The sequence below is a fragment of the Channa argus genome, chromosome 16 (genome assembly GCF_033026475.1).
Source record: "Channa argus isolate prfri chromosome 16, Channa argus male v1.0, whole genome shotgun sequence".
Classification (NCBI taxonomy): Eukaryota; Metazoa; Chordata; class Actinopteri; order Anabantiformes; family Channidae; genus Channa; species Channa argus.
In genome coordinates, this window is record NC_090212.1 from 22,745,639 (window position 1) to 22,765,101 (window position 19,463).

Genomic DNA, 19,463 nt, shown 5'->3' on the forward strand with positions numbered 1-19,463 from the left:
TCAATAAGTAAGAAAAAACCCAACTAGAGGAGTGAACGTAAATTAAATAAAAATAATAAATTAAATAAAAACAATATTATTTGTCCATTTTGACCATTAAGTCCCCCCCTCCTTTTACAGGAGAGGGATGAGTTGAACAGTTTAATGACCACTGGGAGAAAGGATCTCCTGTTATGTTCTCTGGAGCACTTGACAATGTCAGTCTCTGGCTGAAATTTCTCCTCTGTGCAGCCAGCACACAGTGGAGTGGGTGAGAGGGATTTTTCAGGATTGAGATGTGTTTGGACAACATTTACCTCTAAGCCACAACGTGCAGAGGATCCAGCTTCTCCTCCAGAACAGAACCAGCCCTACTTATTAGTTTGTCCAGTCTGCTATTCTATGGTGCTGCAGATGTTGGAGGACATTAGTCTCCTTATAATACAGCCTACTCTGTGTTTTCCTATATAAGGATGCTGCAATAACTGACCAGTCCAGTTTATTGTCTGGATGGACACCAAGTATTTGTACTCCACAAAACTACTTTCGTGGAGTACTACCCTCTCCTCATATAGAGAGAGGACTAACAGGAGTCCCTGATCAGGTAACAAAAGTTACATTATTTATTAAGCTTTTTGAAGCTTGAAGCTTTTATTGTTGTCATTGAAAGTGGATACATGTTACATAAACATGTTACAATGGAATTCTTTCACTGCATCTAAGCCATTGTCCCTGGGTGAGCAGCACTAATTTTCTTGCTCTACCCATTGAGCCACAAAGCTTATTATTGTACAAATAATCAGTATTTCAAGTTTTTCTAATGTTAGTTATCAAGTAATAATGAAAAATAAAACTTATATTAAACATTAAATAAAAGGAGTCTAATAAAGCTATTTGTGTGAAAATTTTATTTGTGATTAGTTTTAAAAATGTATCTTGAAATACATTACAAATATTTGAATGTAACCGGAACATTTAGAGCAGGGGTCACCAACCTTTTTGAAACTGAGAGCTACTTCTTGGGTACCGATTAATGGAAAAGGCTACAAGTTTAATACGCACTTTTGAAATAACAAATTTGCTCAATTTACCGTTAATTATGTGATATTATTAATAATTAATTAAATTAATGATATTCATCTATGTGAAGACACGGATCATGTTAATGATTTCTCACAATAACTTTAAAATGTGATTTAAAAAAGAATAGCAACAAAAAATTAGATGCAGCTCACTGGTAAAGTAAATAAGACATAAAGAGCATTATAAAAACAAGATTTGTTTTCCTTATAGAAAAGCATAAAGCATCGCAATTAATTCATTTCACTAATGTAACATTTAGCCAGTTTAGTGAGAACTTAGTAAATAAGGGCTGTCGCTAAGAGTTCAGATTCCTGTTCTTAATTAACACCTAACTGAAGACAGGCTTCGTCTTCAAGGAAAACAGGAGCCATACACAGTCTGTAACTCCTCCTGGTTATAGACGATCTTTGGCCTTTTTGCGACGTTATGACGTAGCAGCTGTAGCAGTGCATCACTTTGCTTGGTCAGTAGTAGCTGATAGAGGAAGAAACAGGTTCTGAACCGTGGTGCTTCGTTCAAACTGTGGTTTAACTTTCTAAAACAACGTTTTATCAGCGGATATCTTGAAGAACTTTCGGTTAAAGAATCTCACATTAACGGGACCAACTGGGGACGGAGGATTTTAACGGCTGTCGTCGCTGCCAGCAGCTTTTTTTTCTCCTGGACTCAGAGAGGTTAGTGCAGGTTAGTCTGACCCTCGGCCCCTGTGTTAGCTTTTGATGCTAACACACTTTGTCTGTGTGAGAAAATAAACCAAAAGAAATACTGTAAAATTATTTTCATTCTAATTTTGGTCTGTTGAAATGTCATCGCGCAGTTTTCCTCTAAGCTCTGTGGTTGTTAGCCACAAGGGCTATTCTGTTAGCCAGGTGTATAATGTAATCCAACGGCCGCAGCTAGTAGCATGCTAATTAGCCCTGCAGCTAGCAAAGTTTGTCGACTTGTGACGAGAGCGAGCTCCAGTTGTAGATGGTGTGTTTGCATGTGAAAACTGCATGAGACTGTGTGGTAGCAGGCTATTTGTCTCAGGTAAATAGACCGTAACACTATTCGGAGTCACATTTTGAGTGTTTTTTTGTGCTAAACGCTGTCGGACAGTATCAGTAAACGAGGCCTGAAGTTTACAGCAGCTCCAGAGCTGAGCTGTTCTTGCAGTTGTTGTAAGTAATGGGAAGTTAGGGTTACTTGAGTATTTCCATTTTATGCAACTTTTTACTTGTACGATACATTTATGATGTTTTTTACTACTGTACAATAAGGGGATGGTTAGTTGTTTTTACTTGATAAAAGTATGGGCACATATGTAAAGTAATCAAACGAGACCATACTATATGAATTTGGTGCTAAAATCAGACAAAATAGAGCGACATCAGTCGGTACGTTTAACAGTCAGGAGTGGTCACTACTTGGAGAATTTTATTTAGAGGTGACAGGGGTCGCTGAACATGCAAATTCTGAAACAGGTTTACAATAATGAATGCATGTCATTATAGATTAAATGCATTTACCACTTGCAACTCAATCATTTATTATACAACTAACTGAACCTACTAAAACTGAAATTTGTCTGTATTTGTTCTGTAATGGGCACATAACTAAAAAGGTGCAATGAAGCTGTAAAAAAAGGACATTTTATCTTTTATATAGGCAATATATACATAAAATGTATTATTATTATTATTATTATTATTATTATTATTATTATTATTATTATTATTATTAGTGAAGTGTTTTCCAAACTTATCATAAGTGTATTTTGGGCTTGTTTAAAAAATCAGAGTGAAGTAACATTGTCCAATATTTTGCAGATATGGTTGGAAAAAAGACTAAAAATGTAAATACATCTTTTACTTTTTTTCTTCACCCATCATGTGACCCTTCAGGCCAGGAACCAGAGAGTGTGTAAAACCAGTTAAAACTAGAGCCAGGTCAACCAGATTTACCATAAAAATGCTGCTCCAGACTTTTGTAATGTTTGCACACACACATACATATCAATATACAGATGTTACATCTATGTTGGTTAATGGAGGTGAATATTTTTTGTAAGGACTCATTTATCCAAATTCTATCTCTGCAGCTGTGGATATTTGTTTGTGTTCTATACAGAAATAATAAGAACAAACTAAAAATATCATAATGATATATCAAATAACTGGAGGAATTTTACTCCAGAACAAGAACTCTTACCTCTACTTTTTCCTAAGTACTTATTGTAAGTAGAGATTTCCGACCATTTTGTGTACTGAGATGATAAAGCAGTCATCCAGGAACCAAAGGGTCAGTGGTTCGACTCCCAGCCCCTTCTGGGTAAATGTGGAAGTATACTTTAAGCTGTGTTGGTGAGAGCCATGGCATCCTATTTTTATGTTGTCTGTGGTAACACCTGGAAGGGATTTTATTTTGTCTGGAACAAAGCATGAAGGAAGTGAATGGAGTATAAGTCTGGACAGGCATTACTGGTTGATGGAGGTAACACTAGTTGTGCTGGTTCTGGTCGTGTGGATGTCCTGAAACTGGGATCAAAACTACAACACAAAGAGGCTGCCCGCCGATGCCATTGCCTGTCACTGATGGCTAAAAAGCATCAAGACATCGAATCGTTTTTGTGTTCATAAATGCTGACTAGAGACTGATTAGCCCCTTAAAAGACTGTTGATAGAAACATGATGGGCTAAACCACTCAAATCTAGGTCAAAAAACTGGATCAGCCCATCCATGATCAAAATCTCAGCTCTGTGTTAAGCAGAGAGTAAAAATAGATTTTTCTCCGTGTCTCACAACTGTATTTAGTCCTACTTTTAACTGTCCCAAATGTATCAACCATCATTCCAAATTAGGACATTTTTTTTCTGGTCCCTCCTAGCTAAATGTTCAGGTTTAGAACTAGGGCTGCTTGATATGTTAATATATATTGAGTAACTATAGAAAACCATCTATTTTTTCATATTATGCTCTGTTGTTTCTATTATTGCTTCGAACATCAGTCTTTATGGCAGTACAGAGCTTAGCTGTCTTTCACACCATGCAGATGCAGCAGTGTAGCGACACAAACACATAAGGAGATTGAAGGTGAAAGAAGTGACTAATTCAGAAAGCCAGGATTCAGTAAGCTAAGATTTTGAGCAAATGAACCAGCATTAGAGTATCCTCATCTAAAAGATTATTTCCATAAAGTTTAATTTGTTGTTGTACTAGTCGACTTACGTCATACAATACATCGGACAAAAGCCAAAGAAGTAAACTGTAGATTTTCGTAAAAATACATCTACATTCTAAACATTAAAATCGTCAAATATGAATAAGTATATTTTTGTCAAGCATCTTATTCAAATTGGCCTTCCTATGTGGTATTTAATTTTTTCCATTGCCTTGAAATATATATCCCTATTGGGATATCAAGGTTCAAAATTCCTTGGGGAAAACACTGACACTCAGGTTGCTCCTAGTAGGTCAGACAAGCACTGTGTGAATGTAAAGTAACATTGTTAGGCACTTTGCATAAAAGCTCCAAGAAGCAGACTATTTACAGTTTATGAATATTATCCTTGCTAGTAGAAACTGAACTGCTCTTTGCTGTTATGGCTTAGGTGGTCCTGCAGTGAGTCACCTCTGTGTTGTGTTGTACAGTTTGGGTTTGTGTGTTTGTAGCTGGTACTTGCTGCTTGTTCTGTCTCATGCTGTATTTTAACAGAACCTGATCCACAACAGGAAACAACCAACATCTTCATGCCCACGATCTCATTTACGTTTATTTAAACCTGTCTATGTAACGTTAAAACAGAAATTATATATAAATATTTTTATTCCTGTTGTCCTAGAATCATTCAGCATTTTGTTTTTAGGTTCCCAGGAAAACAGGACAGCTTTAATCGTGATCATTGCTGTTAACGTGAACAGAATCAGTTTTACTTTTTTCTCTGAGCTCAATAAAAATGTCTATGATATTTGGTGAAAGGGGCAGTGTGACAAAGAAGAACTAATCCTGCAATGATCGATGGCAATTCATTTGCAACTCTATTGATAATTAATGATAATGTTTGTAACACTGTTCTGTAGTCTTGTAATGACACCATAATTATGACTTTGATACCAATACTGTGCCTACCTAAATATCTAGATACTGAATCAATACCTGGTATAAATCCATAACATCAGGAAAAGTAAAGCAATGACAGATTATAGAAACGCAAAAAAAGGTCATTATGAAATTTTGAAAAATCCTAAGAGAAAACACAAACAATAAATGCACTCTGAGTATCTTTATCAAGGAAGTGGTAATTTGTGATAATTATACATTAGTGCAGTGTGCAGGCTAATCTTGGGTCTGAGTGCCAGACTTACAGTTAATATAATTTCTAATTCTTACTTTCATGCTCACGTGTGTTTTCAAAGCATTTCAAAGAAGCTTTGACATGTTCTCCATAATCTGATCTCCCTACTTGGGCCTGTGTGATAGTCTTTAATAGTTGAGTATAAATTGATCATTTATAACTTGTGTTTTTGATCTACATACTCATTTTGGCAACAGTTGGGGGTAAAGTTAATATCACCAGGGTATGTAAGTTGGTTAAAAAGATAAAGCCAAAACAGATCTTTGTCCCTATTCACCTCAACAAACGCTAGTGGTGAAAAAAGTTTGCTTGTACCAAAATAAATCACCTTTGTTTGACTTTACATTTAAGGTGTGTTTGGATTTTCTATTACATTCTCTACCTGCTGCTCTTTAAAGTCAGCTTGAGTTTTGATGAGGTGGCTTGCTTAGTTGGACATGTTAGTTCCTTTGGTTTGCATCAGTTTAAAACTTCTTCTAAATCTTTTACAGACCGACTTTGTGGTGTGTGTCAGCTCTCTGTGACAGGCAGCTGCATATGCGAAATAATTTTACTTTGTGCATCTGTTTTTTTTTTTCTACAGGTCATATGTGATCGGGGAGAGCTTTTATACTTGAATCCATGTCTCTCCTTCACTATGAGAGCTGCCCACAGTGAGTGTGCAGATCACAGTTATGCCCACTGTGCTTGTAAATGGGCAGTGGAAGCAGAACACTCCTCACACACACACAGCTCACAATCAGAGAAAATGACTCAGATTATCAGGTATTGATATATTGTGCAACACTAGTTTCAGTGCTACTGCATACTGTGTGTATTTTTTACAACATCTCCGTCAGAGGAAACTGAGGAAATGATAAAATAGCTAATCAGTGACCAATTGTAAGCGGATTGAATGTTAAGGTTTTTTTTCTTGTTGTTGTTGTGAATAATAGACCTAATTTCCATTAGGTCTTCCTCCAGCTGATTGATGACTGCAGATAATTTCTGATCACTTCCTGTGGTGGAGATGATGCTGTCATTTCACAGCAGTTCTTATTGATCAGATGTGGTGTTGTTGTTCCTCTGAGGTGATCACCTGCTCTCCCTGCACTTTGTCCTGTGATTTTAATCAGAAGTGTGTGTGTGTGTGTGTGTGTGTGAGATGTCAATAGTAATATGTAGTGATGTCAGCAGCAGCAGACAACTGATTTCACTTCTCTGCTTTTAGACTCATTTGAGTTGTGTTTTGGGCCAAGTAAAATCACCAGGAACTGAATCTGCCCCTCGCTGTATTTGTTCTCAGAGGGACAAACTACAGAATGGATATCGAAACAGACATTTAAGTTATCATATTTTAAGTATTTGTAGGAGTTGAGAAAACTAGAGAGAAACCTCTAATAATAAGCAGAAAAGGGATTCGGGGTGATTGGCCTGTTCAGGCATGTGAATGTATGTTAGTGTGGTCTTTTCTTCTGAGCAGGTGAGTCTGTGCAGGCTCATCTTCAGTTCCACTTAGAAAACAATTGGTCAACAGGAACATTTATAATGTGTTTCATCTGGGATTGACATTAAGCTTTTAGACCTCCTCCCTCAGAAAAGTAGCTGAGATATTTAACTTGTAATATGGACAGACTTGATTATCCAAAATAAAATAAACAGATTTGGACAAAACATACATAAGTGAAAATTGACAGATAATAATAGTATATAATCACTACTTTTCCGAATTCTTTTTTCTAAATAAAAGTTCAAGTTGAAACAATAGTGGCTCAGCTGGTAGAAAGGGTTGTCCACTAAGCTTATCGTCTTAAAAAAGTATTATTCCTGTGACTAAGGAATAATACTGATTCTTATGGATTATAGTTTTGAATCAGTTCATGAATTTGGCTGCAGATGTGAGCCTTTGTATTAAAATTTGCAACATTGAATCTGTATTTTGAACAGTATTTTTGTTGATTGAGAAGGCAGGAATACTCCAGTGTTATAGTGAAACATGAATACGGATCACAGGTATTATAAAACCAGAGAAAGTGATGAGCAGTAGAAAAAATAAGATGTTGATTAAATGTGTATGTATAAGATTTAGGATAAGGATGTTTAGATTTGACAAGCTAATCGGTCCAAATACTGAGGGGCCTGACTCGCATGTATTAGTTTTTGCAGATAAAACACTTTAACATGACATCAGTGAGAGTTAAGGGCCTTAGAATTACAACACTGTTTTATAAAGAATCTCTACATTTTTTTATGAAGTCTGAAGACCTATTTTCTACATTACACCAGTTTGGTCATCGATTCTCCTTTCATAGAAGCAAAATAATGAGTCCGTTTCAATTTACTAGTCGCCTTAGTGGTGATATTTAAAATATTTTTATAGTAAAAGAGTATTTTTATTATGGTGAGAAAAAAGTGACACGGCTGTACTGCTGTGGCGATTCTATTTAAAATAAATTACTTAAGGAAAAAGTTGGTGCAGCTTCTTTTAGCTGCAGAGAGGTTTAATTACTGACTGTGTGTTTGACACCACACCTTTCAGCTCTGATTTTTATGTTTTATATTTTGAAGATTAAAGATGTGTAAAGTGTAACTGTGGGTTTTACTCGGTTGTTTGGACAGAATTAGATATTTTAAAATTTGAACTGTAGGAAATTAAATTACATTTCAGTAACTGCTAATTATACTTGTTAGTTGCAGCACTGTTAGTGTGGATGCTGTGTGTTTTTGTGAGGACATGCTTTCTGGTCCCCCCCCTCTTAATGGTTCAGATCTGGTTTCAGGTTTAGGTTCGAGATTAATGAGTGTGTTAAGCCCATGTGCTTGCATGTTTCTGCTCTGACTAGGTTTTGAATTCACATTGTGATTGGTGTTTTCCCAGCATGCTGTGTGGTTGAGCAGAGGGTGTGGTTGTCTGTCTGAACAGGCTGAAACAAGCGTCAGATGGTTTGATTTCACTAAAACAGTGAGGAGGGAGAGGCTGAGAGCAGTGGAATCCAGTAAAGTCTGAGACAGAAACCTGCGCAGCACAGGCGGAGACCTTGGTAGAGCCTCATACAGTTTTAACTTCCCTCCACACTGTTAGCATGAGGACAACTGTCTCATCATCGCAGACACTGACTTGATTTATCCAGAAAATCCCCTTTGCCTCCGTTGTCTCTGTGACATTTGCGCTGTGAAATGTGACTTCATGACTTTAACTAATGTTTTGCTCTCTGCTAATGTGCAGAGAGACTAAGAAAAGACTAAAACTTATATTAGGACTGTAGTGAAGCAGGGTGCACAAGTGCCACTTTTTTTGGGCACAAGTAGGAGTCCTTTAGTTTGTGTGAGTGTTAGTGCGCGCTATTAATTACCTGCTGCCTTATATAGACAAAAGGAGCGGCCTCAGGCAGCTGATTGGGCATCTGAGATGCACAGTGTAGCAGAGCAGCTTCTTGGATGACACATTGGTCTTTCTACAGCTGTGAGGCTGCTCGTTGACATTATACATTCCCTGAGTTGGGACTGCGCGGGGTTGTTCCTGGGTTTCTGATTCACCATTCCGCCTATGAATCTGGGACTCGGCATAAAAATAACTGAAGATGGTCAGACACAGAAACAGGAACAGTTCAGTGGCTCCAGCTACCAGCCCTGACCTGATGCATAAGCAGCATCTTTACACAATTTAACCCAGGATCACATTTTCATTACTGTGTTTTTTTTTTTATTTTATTTTATTTATTTTATTTTTTTTAACCTGAGTTAATGATGTTAATGTTCTGTAACATTTTTCTTTTGTGGTATTTAGATGAGATTCTTCCGGTGTTGCAGCTGGAAGAACAACGAGAACTGAAGGATGATGTTAGATACTGGTCAAGAAGGTCGTTTAAAGACCAGGAGCCCAACAGTCACTCAGAGCTTCACAAGTTCTCTACAGAGAACTTCTTTGAGGGAACCTGATAAAAGGATGACAACACTATTAAACAAGCAGAAGCCACAGCCAGTATGAAGTTTGTTAAACAACATTTAAAGCAGTGGCTCTCAATCCTGGTCCTCAGGGGCCCCTTGCTTGTTTTCCAACTGAACCTGCATTACCCAGTGCTAATTAAATCAGGTGTGTTCAGTCATTTAGTACCTGGAAGATACAAATTTATTTTGTCTTCCCCCATCTCACCCTCATCTGAGACAATATCTTCCAGCTCCTAATTAACTGAAAACACCTGATAGAGGTGAGCATTTGGTAGTTGGAAAAAACCAAGGACCAAGATTAGGAAACCAAATGATTTAAAGGAGTCTGAGAGCAGGAGGACAAAGATCCTCATTTTAATCTGTGATGTATCTGTTTCCCTGCAGGTCGGCATCGTAGCATCTTGACTTCAGGAGACACATTCATTTCTGTCGGGGAGTAGTTGCCGTGAAAGCCAGAGTCATGTGAAGCTAAAGAATCAGAGGAGCTGTCACTCAACTCTGGACAACACCCCTGTCACCACCACCAGCCAATCAACTCACAGTCTGGAGGTAACCATATCTCCTTTATTGTTGCATTCCATTTGTACTCCGAAGTCTAAATTTCTGAGTTCCCAGGCATAAAGTTTAAGTAGAACGCCTCCTGAAGTCGGATCTGTAACTTGAAAAGTTGGGCGGACAAGAGCAACCCCAGCCTCACATTGTAATGGCTGCTCTGATCGTCAGTAGAGCGAAGACTGGAGTATCAGCAGTTATAACAGTACTGTCTCCCTTCTGTCAGTGGACATGTTGCCACAACGTTTTTAAGCACAACATACAGCATAATCCGTTATTTTAAACTAGTGTTGCTAATCTGGCTACAACTATTGTTGCCGTTGAGCTTTAAGGTGGTCAACTCGTGTCTGATGTAATTTTAAGCTCCAACTTTTGACTTCCGAAGTAAATAAAATGTGCCATATGTACAAAAAAACTGACCAATGCTTGTTGTAGTTGTCCAGTTTTGTTTGACCAAAGATTAAGTTTACTATTGTGTATCATAAATAAAATAAATACAGTTTTCACATTTAAGAAGCTGAAATCGAATATTTCTTACTTTTGCTTAAAAATACCTAAAATTACTATTTGGTTTACTAAAAAGTAGAATATTAACACGTCATCTGCAGGACAAACTTAACTGTTAACTCTGTTAGTATAGAATAAGTGGAAGATCTATATATTTGTTTTTTAAATTAGGTCTGACTTGTTTGTGCCAAATAAATAAGGAAGAATGTCACTGAAAGATTAAAATGGAGATACCAAGAAGTCATGTTGTTTACAGAATGGTTGTACCAAAAAACAGGACTTATGAAAAATCCTTCTGGTACCATTTAGACCCAAACAGAAAATACATATCTAAGTTCTTGTTTTCTTTTAATCGTTCATCTCCGAACCCAGTTTAATACTCATAGTCACTGCACCTAGCTTTTATCATTTTAACATGGAAAAGTCTTTCAATAGGTTAAGTGTGATCTAAAGATGATTTGAGTGAAGAGCCTCGTAATAAAACCATTTGGTGAACTTCAAGAAACCTGAATTAAAAGACATTATTCTCTGATCCTGACAGAGTTTAAGCACAAAGAACCTCATCACAAACTGTGAACAAAGAACAGATGCTGGGTGAACACATGGAGTGGGTGACGTAAGATTAAAAAAAAAACTTTGCATGGAAAGTGACTCATTACAGTTATACAATCTGACCCCCCGCCCAATGCAGTGTCAGAGCCAGAAACATAGTGTTTGTTTCATAATGTTTAAATCACTGAGGCTGCGAACAAAAGTCAAACAACTCACTTATCGTCTGTAGAGTCTCAGAAGTTTCCCAGCAGTTTTTAGCCTTTATCACGCACATTAAAAAAGCAGTGTCATATATATATATTTGTTAAGTTTTTTCCTTTCTGTACTTGACTGCACAGAGCTGGTTTCTGCAGAAAAGAATCAGCAGAACCTCACATTAACTAGATTTCTTTATTAATCAGAATTTTTATTTTTTTTTTAAATGCTAAAGATTTGAGGATTGATTTGTTATTAAGTTATAGGATTACATTTTCTTTACTCCACATCAATATTAAAAAACACAGTTCAATCCAATTTAAGCTACAAGGGCAGCTGTAGCTCAGTTGGTAAAGGCAGTCATCCACTGACCACAAGTTCAGTGGTTTGAGCCCGGTCCCGGCTAACAGCCCATTCCCATCCCCAGCTGTGCAGTGCCCATCCAAGCCCGGTAGAAATTGGGGAGGGTTGTGTCAGGAAGGGCATCCGGCGTAAAAACTGTGCCAAATCAACATGTGGACAAAGATCCGCTGTGGCGACCCTGAATTCACAGATAAGCCAGAAGGACCAAAAAAAAAAAAAAAAAAATCCTATTTAAGCTACAAGCTTCTGTTGTCTTTTCCCATAAAACACTAAAGGTTGCACTACCTTAACAAAAGTGAAAATGTTTAGTTTTAGTTCTGCATCAGTACATTCTGCAATGTGAAAAAAACATTCAGACATGATTCAACAACTCATAACTAATGCCTGCATTGTCACTGTGACATGAGACCCTAGCAAAGCTTCAAAACCCTCTTCAACACCTTCCCGACAAAGCAACTGAGGGACAAATGATAAACTAAAAACCACACCTCTGAGCCATGATGTCATTCAGCAAATAACACTAAGGTGTAAGTTATCATTCAGGGAGGGGTTGGTTGCTACTCTGATACATATTTGATACAGAAGATTTTTGGATGCAATGATGTGTCTTCAGCATATATTTTGATACAAACCTGAAAATTTTGTGTAGTATGTGTAGATAAGAAGTTTTGACAGAAATATTTCAGATTTTGCATCTCTAAACTGCTTGAAGGGAAAAGAGACATGGTTTCTAGATGCGGCTCCTCAGTTTTACACTTTGGATCCCTCTGTGTTTGAGAAGTAGAAAGAACTGAAGTATGAAAGCAACTATGTGAAATCTGTGACGACCAGGTTCTTCTCAGAGGTTTTTCTTCATCGAAATGTGTGTCAGGTTTGTTCACAGTGGGTGTGTTTTTGGGAATGAGTCCAGGCTGAACTGAGAGCAGCAGACAGCTGTGTGGGTGTGTGTGTTGATCATGATGTAATCCTGTAGTTAAAATGTTCGACTATGTTCTTGCACATGTCTGCACATGTGGTTAAGGGGGAACCAAGAGGAACCACATGGAGTCTGGCACCTTCTGGCTGTGTTCACTCACAGATCAGTACTATAATAAAGCAACACAATGTTCAGTTTTAGGAACAAATGTATGTGTTTTGAAGCTTATTAGGCTCCAAACAACAGCACAGTGGTTTGTTACAGTCATAGACAGCAACAACTGTTTAATGTTTGATCTCGAGGTAAACAGCAGAAATACAACATTCACATTACTAGTACACCAAGAATGTGAGTTTGGATGTACGTTAGTCAGACAACAAGGGCAAACTTAATTTCTGCTGAGCGGACAAGTTTTATATCGTCACTGTTGGAAGTTTTAGTGTGTTTTCCCAAAACGGAGAAAGGTAAACTGTATTTCCATGACATGCACAACAAGTCTGTACCAATCATGAATTTCATAAGCAAAAGTTTGAAGTGTAATCAAATCAATCAAAGTGTCAATGCCACGTTCTCGTAAACTGCTTGTATGTGGTGGATCGGTTTGTTCCTGCTTAAAGTCCATTGTTGGTCAGATATGAAGACATCTGGTTTGTGAGTGGAGGGAATTGACAACAAGGTAAACATCAAGAGCAGACGACCTACAGTAACACTGATTTGAGTCGTGCACTTTAACCTTTACACACTCTGCACACAGGATTAATAAACGTCCCGTTTGAGGCAGAAACTGAGAGGAAAGCTGTTTGCAGCTTCCTCCTCGGACATTTCCAGTTATAGAAACAGTTGAGAGAGAAGTAGAGAAGTAAAATCTGTTTAATGTTTAACTCTGTGTTCCAGTAAAAGTAGCAAGTGTACTTCCTCAGAGTCTCTGTAAGTATCTGACTAACCGGTGCTTATAAGGCATTCTTCATCTGCAGCTTTGATAATAAACATGAATGTGCATGAAGTGTGTGATTGTTTGCCATGTGATGAGCAGGCAGTGATGCTCACGCGTGTGTTTTCAGTCAGAAGACTGGGATCTGCCCTTGAAAGATCTTTAACTGTGTTTATTCTGTTTTTGCCTAGGTCTTGTTCAAGAGAGAGCAGCACTTTACCATTATAATGTGAGATTTATGCCAAGTGTGGATTAGTATTACCAGATTCAATTATTTATATCTATATATCTATACAGAGAGTGAGAGAGAGAAAATCTTGTTGGTCTGTTTTGTTAGTGTCAATGGACAATACAAAAGCAAATTTAAAAAACATCATTTTGACTACACAGCCACAGCATTAAGAAATGAGCTGCAAAAAGCTACGAAAGACCTGCAATGCTGATATTTTAATTTTTAAAATGTTGAAACCAGCACCAGAGGGTGATTCAGGCTCATCTTAAGAAAACGTTGGATCAACTTTAACTTTTCTAGAACATCAAACTTTATTACTTTCTCAATGGAAAGTAATGAAGAGCAGCTCATAGTGCTTGTCTGCAACTACCCACATTGATATGATGAAATGATATGATGTCTTAAAGTGACTAATGTCAATGCCAATTTAGCTGGCTAGCTTTTGGAGCTGTCTGTACAACTATAAGATATTTTAAAAGGGAATGTTATAAGCCTAGACTTAAAGTAGATAGCATGTCTGCTTCCTGAATCTGAACTGGAAGCTGGATGCACAGGAGAGGAGCTTGATAGCTAAAGACTCCCTACCATTCTACCTTTGGAAATTCTGGGAACCACAAGTAGGCCTGCATTCTGAAGTGGTCTACTGGGGTGATATGGTGAAGTCTGTTAGACATGATGGAGCCTGACCGTTTAGAGCTTTATATGTAAGAAGCAGGGTTTTAAATTCTATTCTAGATTTAATGGGAAGCCAATGGAGAGAAGCTAGTGAAGATGAAATATGATCTCTCTTGCTAGTTCCAGTCAGCACTCTTGCCAACCTGTCCAACCTAGAGGTAACAAATGCATGGACTAGTTTTTCGGCATCACTTTAAGACATGATGCTCGTAATTTTGGCAATGTTCCGTAAGTGAAAGAAGGTTGTTCTAGAGATTTGTTTTATATCTGAGGTAAAGGACAAATCCTGGTCAAAAATAACTCCAAGGTTCCTTGCAGTAGTACTGGAGTCCAAAGCAATGCCATGTAAAGTTACTTCATGTATGTGTATTGTGTTGTGATAAATTAATGTCCATATATGCCCCCCACCCCAAATGCTCTCTCTCTCTTTCAGGCACCACCATGCATCTGAAGTCATGTCCGAAGCTTGTCCACTCAGATTTGCGTTTGGATGCAGCTGGTGTTCAGACGCCATCACAGCGGAGCAGTCTGTTTGTGAGCCAACAAGTGTCAATACGGAGGACCTGCGGCAGTAACCATGGCAATATCAGCAACCGCCTCCCACTCAGCATCATCTCTACGAACACTCTGCGCAGCACCAACCCGACAAACAACATTGTCGGTAGCATTGTGCCATCACTGTGGCTGAAGGTGTCATCCAGCCCTGCTCTGCAGCTTGTCGTCCCTTCACCGGGGTGCGATAACAACACACTCAGACTTTACCAGACTGCCACAGAGGATGGCGACACCCCACTGGACATCTGGACCGTTATCAAGCCTGGACATGTCCGCGAGAAGATTGCCATTTTTGCATCAGAGACAGAACCGAGAGACTGCACCAGGGGCAGCGAGCGCACCTCAGCTGGGACCTCAGGCAGCCAGGACAGAACGCCGGCTGTGTGTATGAACAACTCAACCATGACGGGATTTTCACGGGCTGCAAAGGCAAAAGGTAGCTGGGAAGAAAACTGCAGTCCCAAACGCCGCCGCCGGTCTGGAAAGAGCCATAACCAAAACCTCCAGCAGGCCCAGAGGACTCGAGTCCCTGACTCACCTCAGTGTGTCCTCAAACCGTCTGTAAACTCAACTCAGCAGTCAGGCAGTGGTCACTCTGGAGGCGAAGCAGTGACATCAGGGGAGGAGGAGGAGCACAAGGTGTCAGTGGTTGAGATAGTAGCTTTCCTGGAGCAGAAGGCAAGCGAGCAGCAGCTAGACAGCAAACCTTTGCTTGCTCTCCAGAGGAGCTCCACCTCCATCACACTCTCCAGAGGTCCACATCCTGATGTGAGAGAGGGATCAGAGGTTAGGGGAGGGGAGCCAGAGACCATGAGGGTGTTGGACATGGTGGCAAAGCTGGAGTCGGAGTGTCTGAGGAGGAGAACAGAGGGAGATCTGTCAAGGAGCAACAGCCTGAGGAGGACAGTGGGACGAGTCCTACTTGCTGCCGGGGACCAGAGCCCTGCCTCCTCCCAACCTGCATTGCCATTATCATCGGTGAAATTATCAATGAAATCATCTTCCTCATCATCTCTACCTGAAGCTAAGAGTCAGATCAAGGAGCCAATCAGTTGCTCAGAAACAGCCAGACCAGACACTCGTGCCTCAGCTTCGACTCCACCATCCTCACCCTTCTCAGGTGAGTTTGTGAGTAAGTCGCAGAAGCCCATGGGCAGAAACTGTTTGCAAACTCAGAGCCCTGTGTTGGAGACTGTTGCCCCACCCCCTCTATCTGAAGAGGAGGAGCCTTTGCCAGGTTTGCTGTTTTTGTCTTCTCATGCTGAACACCTCCCCAAAACAGACTCATCTTCTCTCCCAACAGACTCAGAGCCCCAACCCCCTCACCACAAAATAGACTCAGACCTGCAGCCTGCCCCCTCCCAGCCTCGGCCCCTTGCTGTTAGCTCATCCACTTACTCCACCATCCAGTCTGATAAGGGGGACGAGACTGGTCCAGAAGCAGGGTGTGTGGAGGCGAATCCTCTGAGCCGCCATCCGTCGGTGTCTCAGGATTTCCTGGAGATGCGTCAACGGGTGCAGCAGCTCCTGGCACCGCAGCCATATCTGGCCATGCTGCCGCATCACCTGCTGGTGAAAATCTTCCTGTTGCTGCCCACGCAGAGCCTCGCCGCACTCAAGTGCACCTGCCATTACTTCAAGTTTGTGATTGAGAACTATGGTGTGCGGCCCGCTGACTCACTCTGGGTCTCTGACCCTCGTTACCGGGACGACCCCTGCAAGCAGTGCAAGAAGCGGTATGGCCGCGGGGATGTGTCGCTGTGCCGCTGGCACCACAAGCCTTACTGCCAAGCGCTACCCTACGGGCCTGGGTACTGGATGTGTTGCCATGGCGCCCACAGGGACACGCCTGGATGCAATGTGGGTCTCCATGACAACCGTTGGGTGCCGCCATTTCACAGTGTTAACTTGCCTATCTATCGAAGAACCCACAACAATGACAATGATTGAAAGTCTGAAAGTTTTTTTGTTTCATTCAAAGAACAGTTCAGATATTCAGCTTCAGTAGGAAGCAAAGACAAAGAAAAGCTTAATATCTTTAGAGTGGAGAAGCTTGAAAATATGACTGAAATGATCAATTTAAGTGAAAAATAACTGCTCTAAAACTCTGTTATTGCCTTAAAAAAAGCTACACAAACTTGAGGTCTGTCTCTGGAGCATCTGACTAAAGCTCCAACTATCAAATGTTTTCAGTATGGATTCATCTGTTGATAATTTTGTCAGTTGTTCCACTATTTTTGTTTTACACGTCACAATATAGATAAAAGTCCCAATTGTCCTTTCCAGCCCAAGCTGAAAACCCAGAGAGATTCAATAATAATTATATATAAATTATGTTAACATCTGAGATGCAAACAGGTATTTAAAATGCATTTTAAACTGAACTTCTTTTTAACTTTGTTTCAAGACGGTAATTTTCTGAAATACAGAACTTAGATCTGAGATTACCTTTAAGTATTTTAAAGCTGCTCAGTCTGAGAGGACAGCAGTGTAGTGCCCCCTGCTGCTCACAGCCTCACCTCATCACTTGTGTGTAACACTTGAGTTAGTTCATACTGCTGTAATTCTTTCCAGCAAATAACATTTTCCTGTTAGTTACCAGAATATCATTTTGTTAGTTATTGACAAATTAGCAGCTTGTTAACATGACTAAAACTATTTAATCATCTGCAGCTGTATTATGTTTATAAATGAGTGCTCATTAATTGGTAAAAAATCTGCAGCTTGTTAAAAGGTTAAGACATCGTTAACAAACAATCGCTCATTACCAGCAGCTCGCTAATGATGGGATACCAGGGTCCCGGCCAGGACTCCTCCGTCTGTCTGCAGCTGCTCAGTGAAAAAAAGACGATTGACGAAACAATAACCAAAAGCTAATGATAGATTCTGTTGAGCTGATTTCTGGTCAAACAGTCAAACAGAGCTGCAGCTGAAATCTTTGAGTGGTTTCATATTTTAAATGTGTTGTAACTTCACGTGACTGATCACATCACTGTTGACATTTTCATCTTCTCAGAATGATTCATGTCGGCAGCACTCTTTAGTCCCAATATGCTGATTATCCATTCAAAGTTTAATGACGTGAACATGGAAATATGGTTGGTGAAGTGAACACAAGCCACAGTCACATGGTCACAGTATCATCATGTGACTGTTGTGTTTTAATCCTAAATCACTGTAGTTTAAGTTAGCATGTACAAACAGCAGCTGAAAATATCAACTCAAGGTCCACTTACACTAGAGCTGGTGTTTAAACTAAAGAGAAAATCTGAGAACCTGGAGAAACTCACATCAGAGTATTCTTTCGGTATGATTTTATTTGCTGTTGATCAATTAATTGATTGACTGTAAGCTCTACTTTCAGCTGTGTAACATGATCTTCATCAGCAGGACATCAGCAGTTGCCAATTAAACATAGTTTAAATCCTTCTACTACTTCATATACGTCTCTATTTTTCACGTTATTCACTTTTTTAAATTTCTGTAGCAACTGAGTCGGTTGTATCTGTTGATGAGGACTGTGGGAAATGGTTGAAAGCTCCAGAACAGGCAAAGAAATGGAAAGTGGATGTGTTGTAGAGTTGATATTGACGTATTGATTTAGGTATCGCTCCCTTTAATAATTTGATTTTTATTGAATCATTTTTGATTTTCAGATATTTAATTTACTGAAAAACGCCAACATTTCTGTTCAGTTAATTTTTCCATGAACAATACATTTCTGCAAAACTGAGATGTAAATCTGCATCTGATATTTTCTTTGTTAGATATGTCAGAAAATAATGAAAATTGGTCGTAATATATTGAAATGTGGGTTATTTTTCCCAACCATCAGTCCAAAACACAAACATTCATTTTAAGAAATGTAAGAAAACCTGTAAATTTTTACAGCTAGATTGAATATTTGAGTTTTTAAGAATTATATTATAAAAATAATGATAATGAAAATAGTTGCACAGTAATTTTGTGTTGGCTCTGGTGATTATTAAAATTAACTCACTCAGTATTAAACTTTCTGCAGGTTCTCATTGACTGCAGATGTTTTATCATCATCATCACCTCTTATTGTAATCTAATTCACCTAAGGTCAGAACTAAACTGACTAATCATCACAGAATTAGTTAACAACAGTTTATATCATCAGTTTAAGTTTGTGTAGGAGAAAGTGTGAGAATCTGGCTGCTTTCATCTGATTTGAATTTAAAGTCAATATTTTCAGTTTCAGGTCATTTCTTTACTCTTCTGATATTTTATGGAGCAAAGAAGACTTAAAAGAAACATTGCAATAATTTCTAATTGTGTTTTGTTTTGTTTGGGGGGGGTCAGGTTGGTTGAACTTTATCTGCACCTTGTTTGTGTTTACATTTGTACATAAATCAGAGTGTATGAGCAGCATCTGTTGGAACAAGGGATAATCTCATGCTTTTATTTTGGTGTTGAGCTGACTGATAATCAATCATGTGTAATAATTCTTTTTAAGGGAAATGAGCAAATGGGGCCTTGAGTGTTTCTCAGAGATGATGCAATATAAAATAGAGATTATTAAAAGAATATCAGGGGAGACACAGAGATTTGTCCCCCTTTTTTTAAGGTTTTTAGTTTGTCTGCTGGCTGTTGTGGTTTATCTTCTGTTTTTTGCTTTAATAAAGTGCTTTCTTACTG

At 39.0% G+C, this 19,463-nt stretch overlaps 1 protein-coding gene across 6 annotated transcripts; it reads left to right on the forward strand.

Annotated features, from left to right (window-relative positions):
• Positions 1 to 1,505: 1,505 nt before the first annotated feature.
• On the forward strand, positions 1,506 to 19,463 carry fbxo34 (F-box protein 34). 6 transcript variants are annotated; one of them, XM_067479584.1, is made up of 4 exons: positions 1,506 to 1,746; positions 9,708 to 9,872; positions 13,531 to 13,568; positions 14,680 to 19,463. In XM_067479584.1, exon 4 carries the CDS (start codon positions 14,688 to 14,690, stop codon positions 16,749 to 16,751), a length of 2,064 nt encoding a protein of 687 aa, XP_067335685.1. In that variant the 5' UTR covers positions 1,506 to 1,746; positions 9,708 to 9,872; positions 13,531 to 13,568; positions 14,680 to 14,687; the 3' UTR covers positions 16,752 to 19,463. The 6 variants fall into 6 exon arrangements, with proteins under 6 accessions (XP_067335685.1, XP_067335681.1, XP_067335682.1 ...); XM_067479580.1 differs by lacking the exon at positions 13,531 to 13,568 and adding an exon at positions 9,163 to 9,357 and having other exon boundaries at positions 1,507 to 1,746; XM_067479581.1 differs by lacking the exon at positions 13,531 to 13,568 and adding an exon at positions 9,163 to 9,357 and having other exon boundaries at positions 1,507 to 1,736.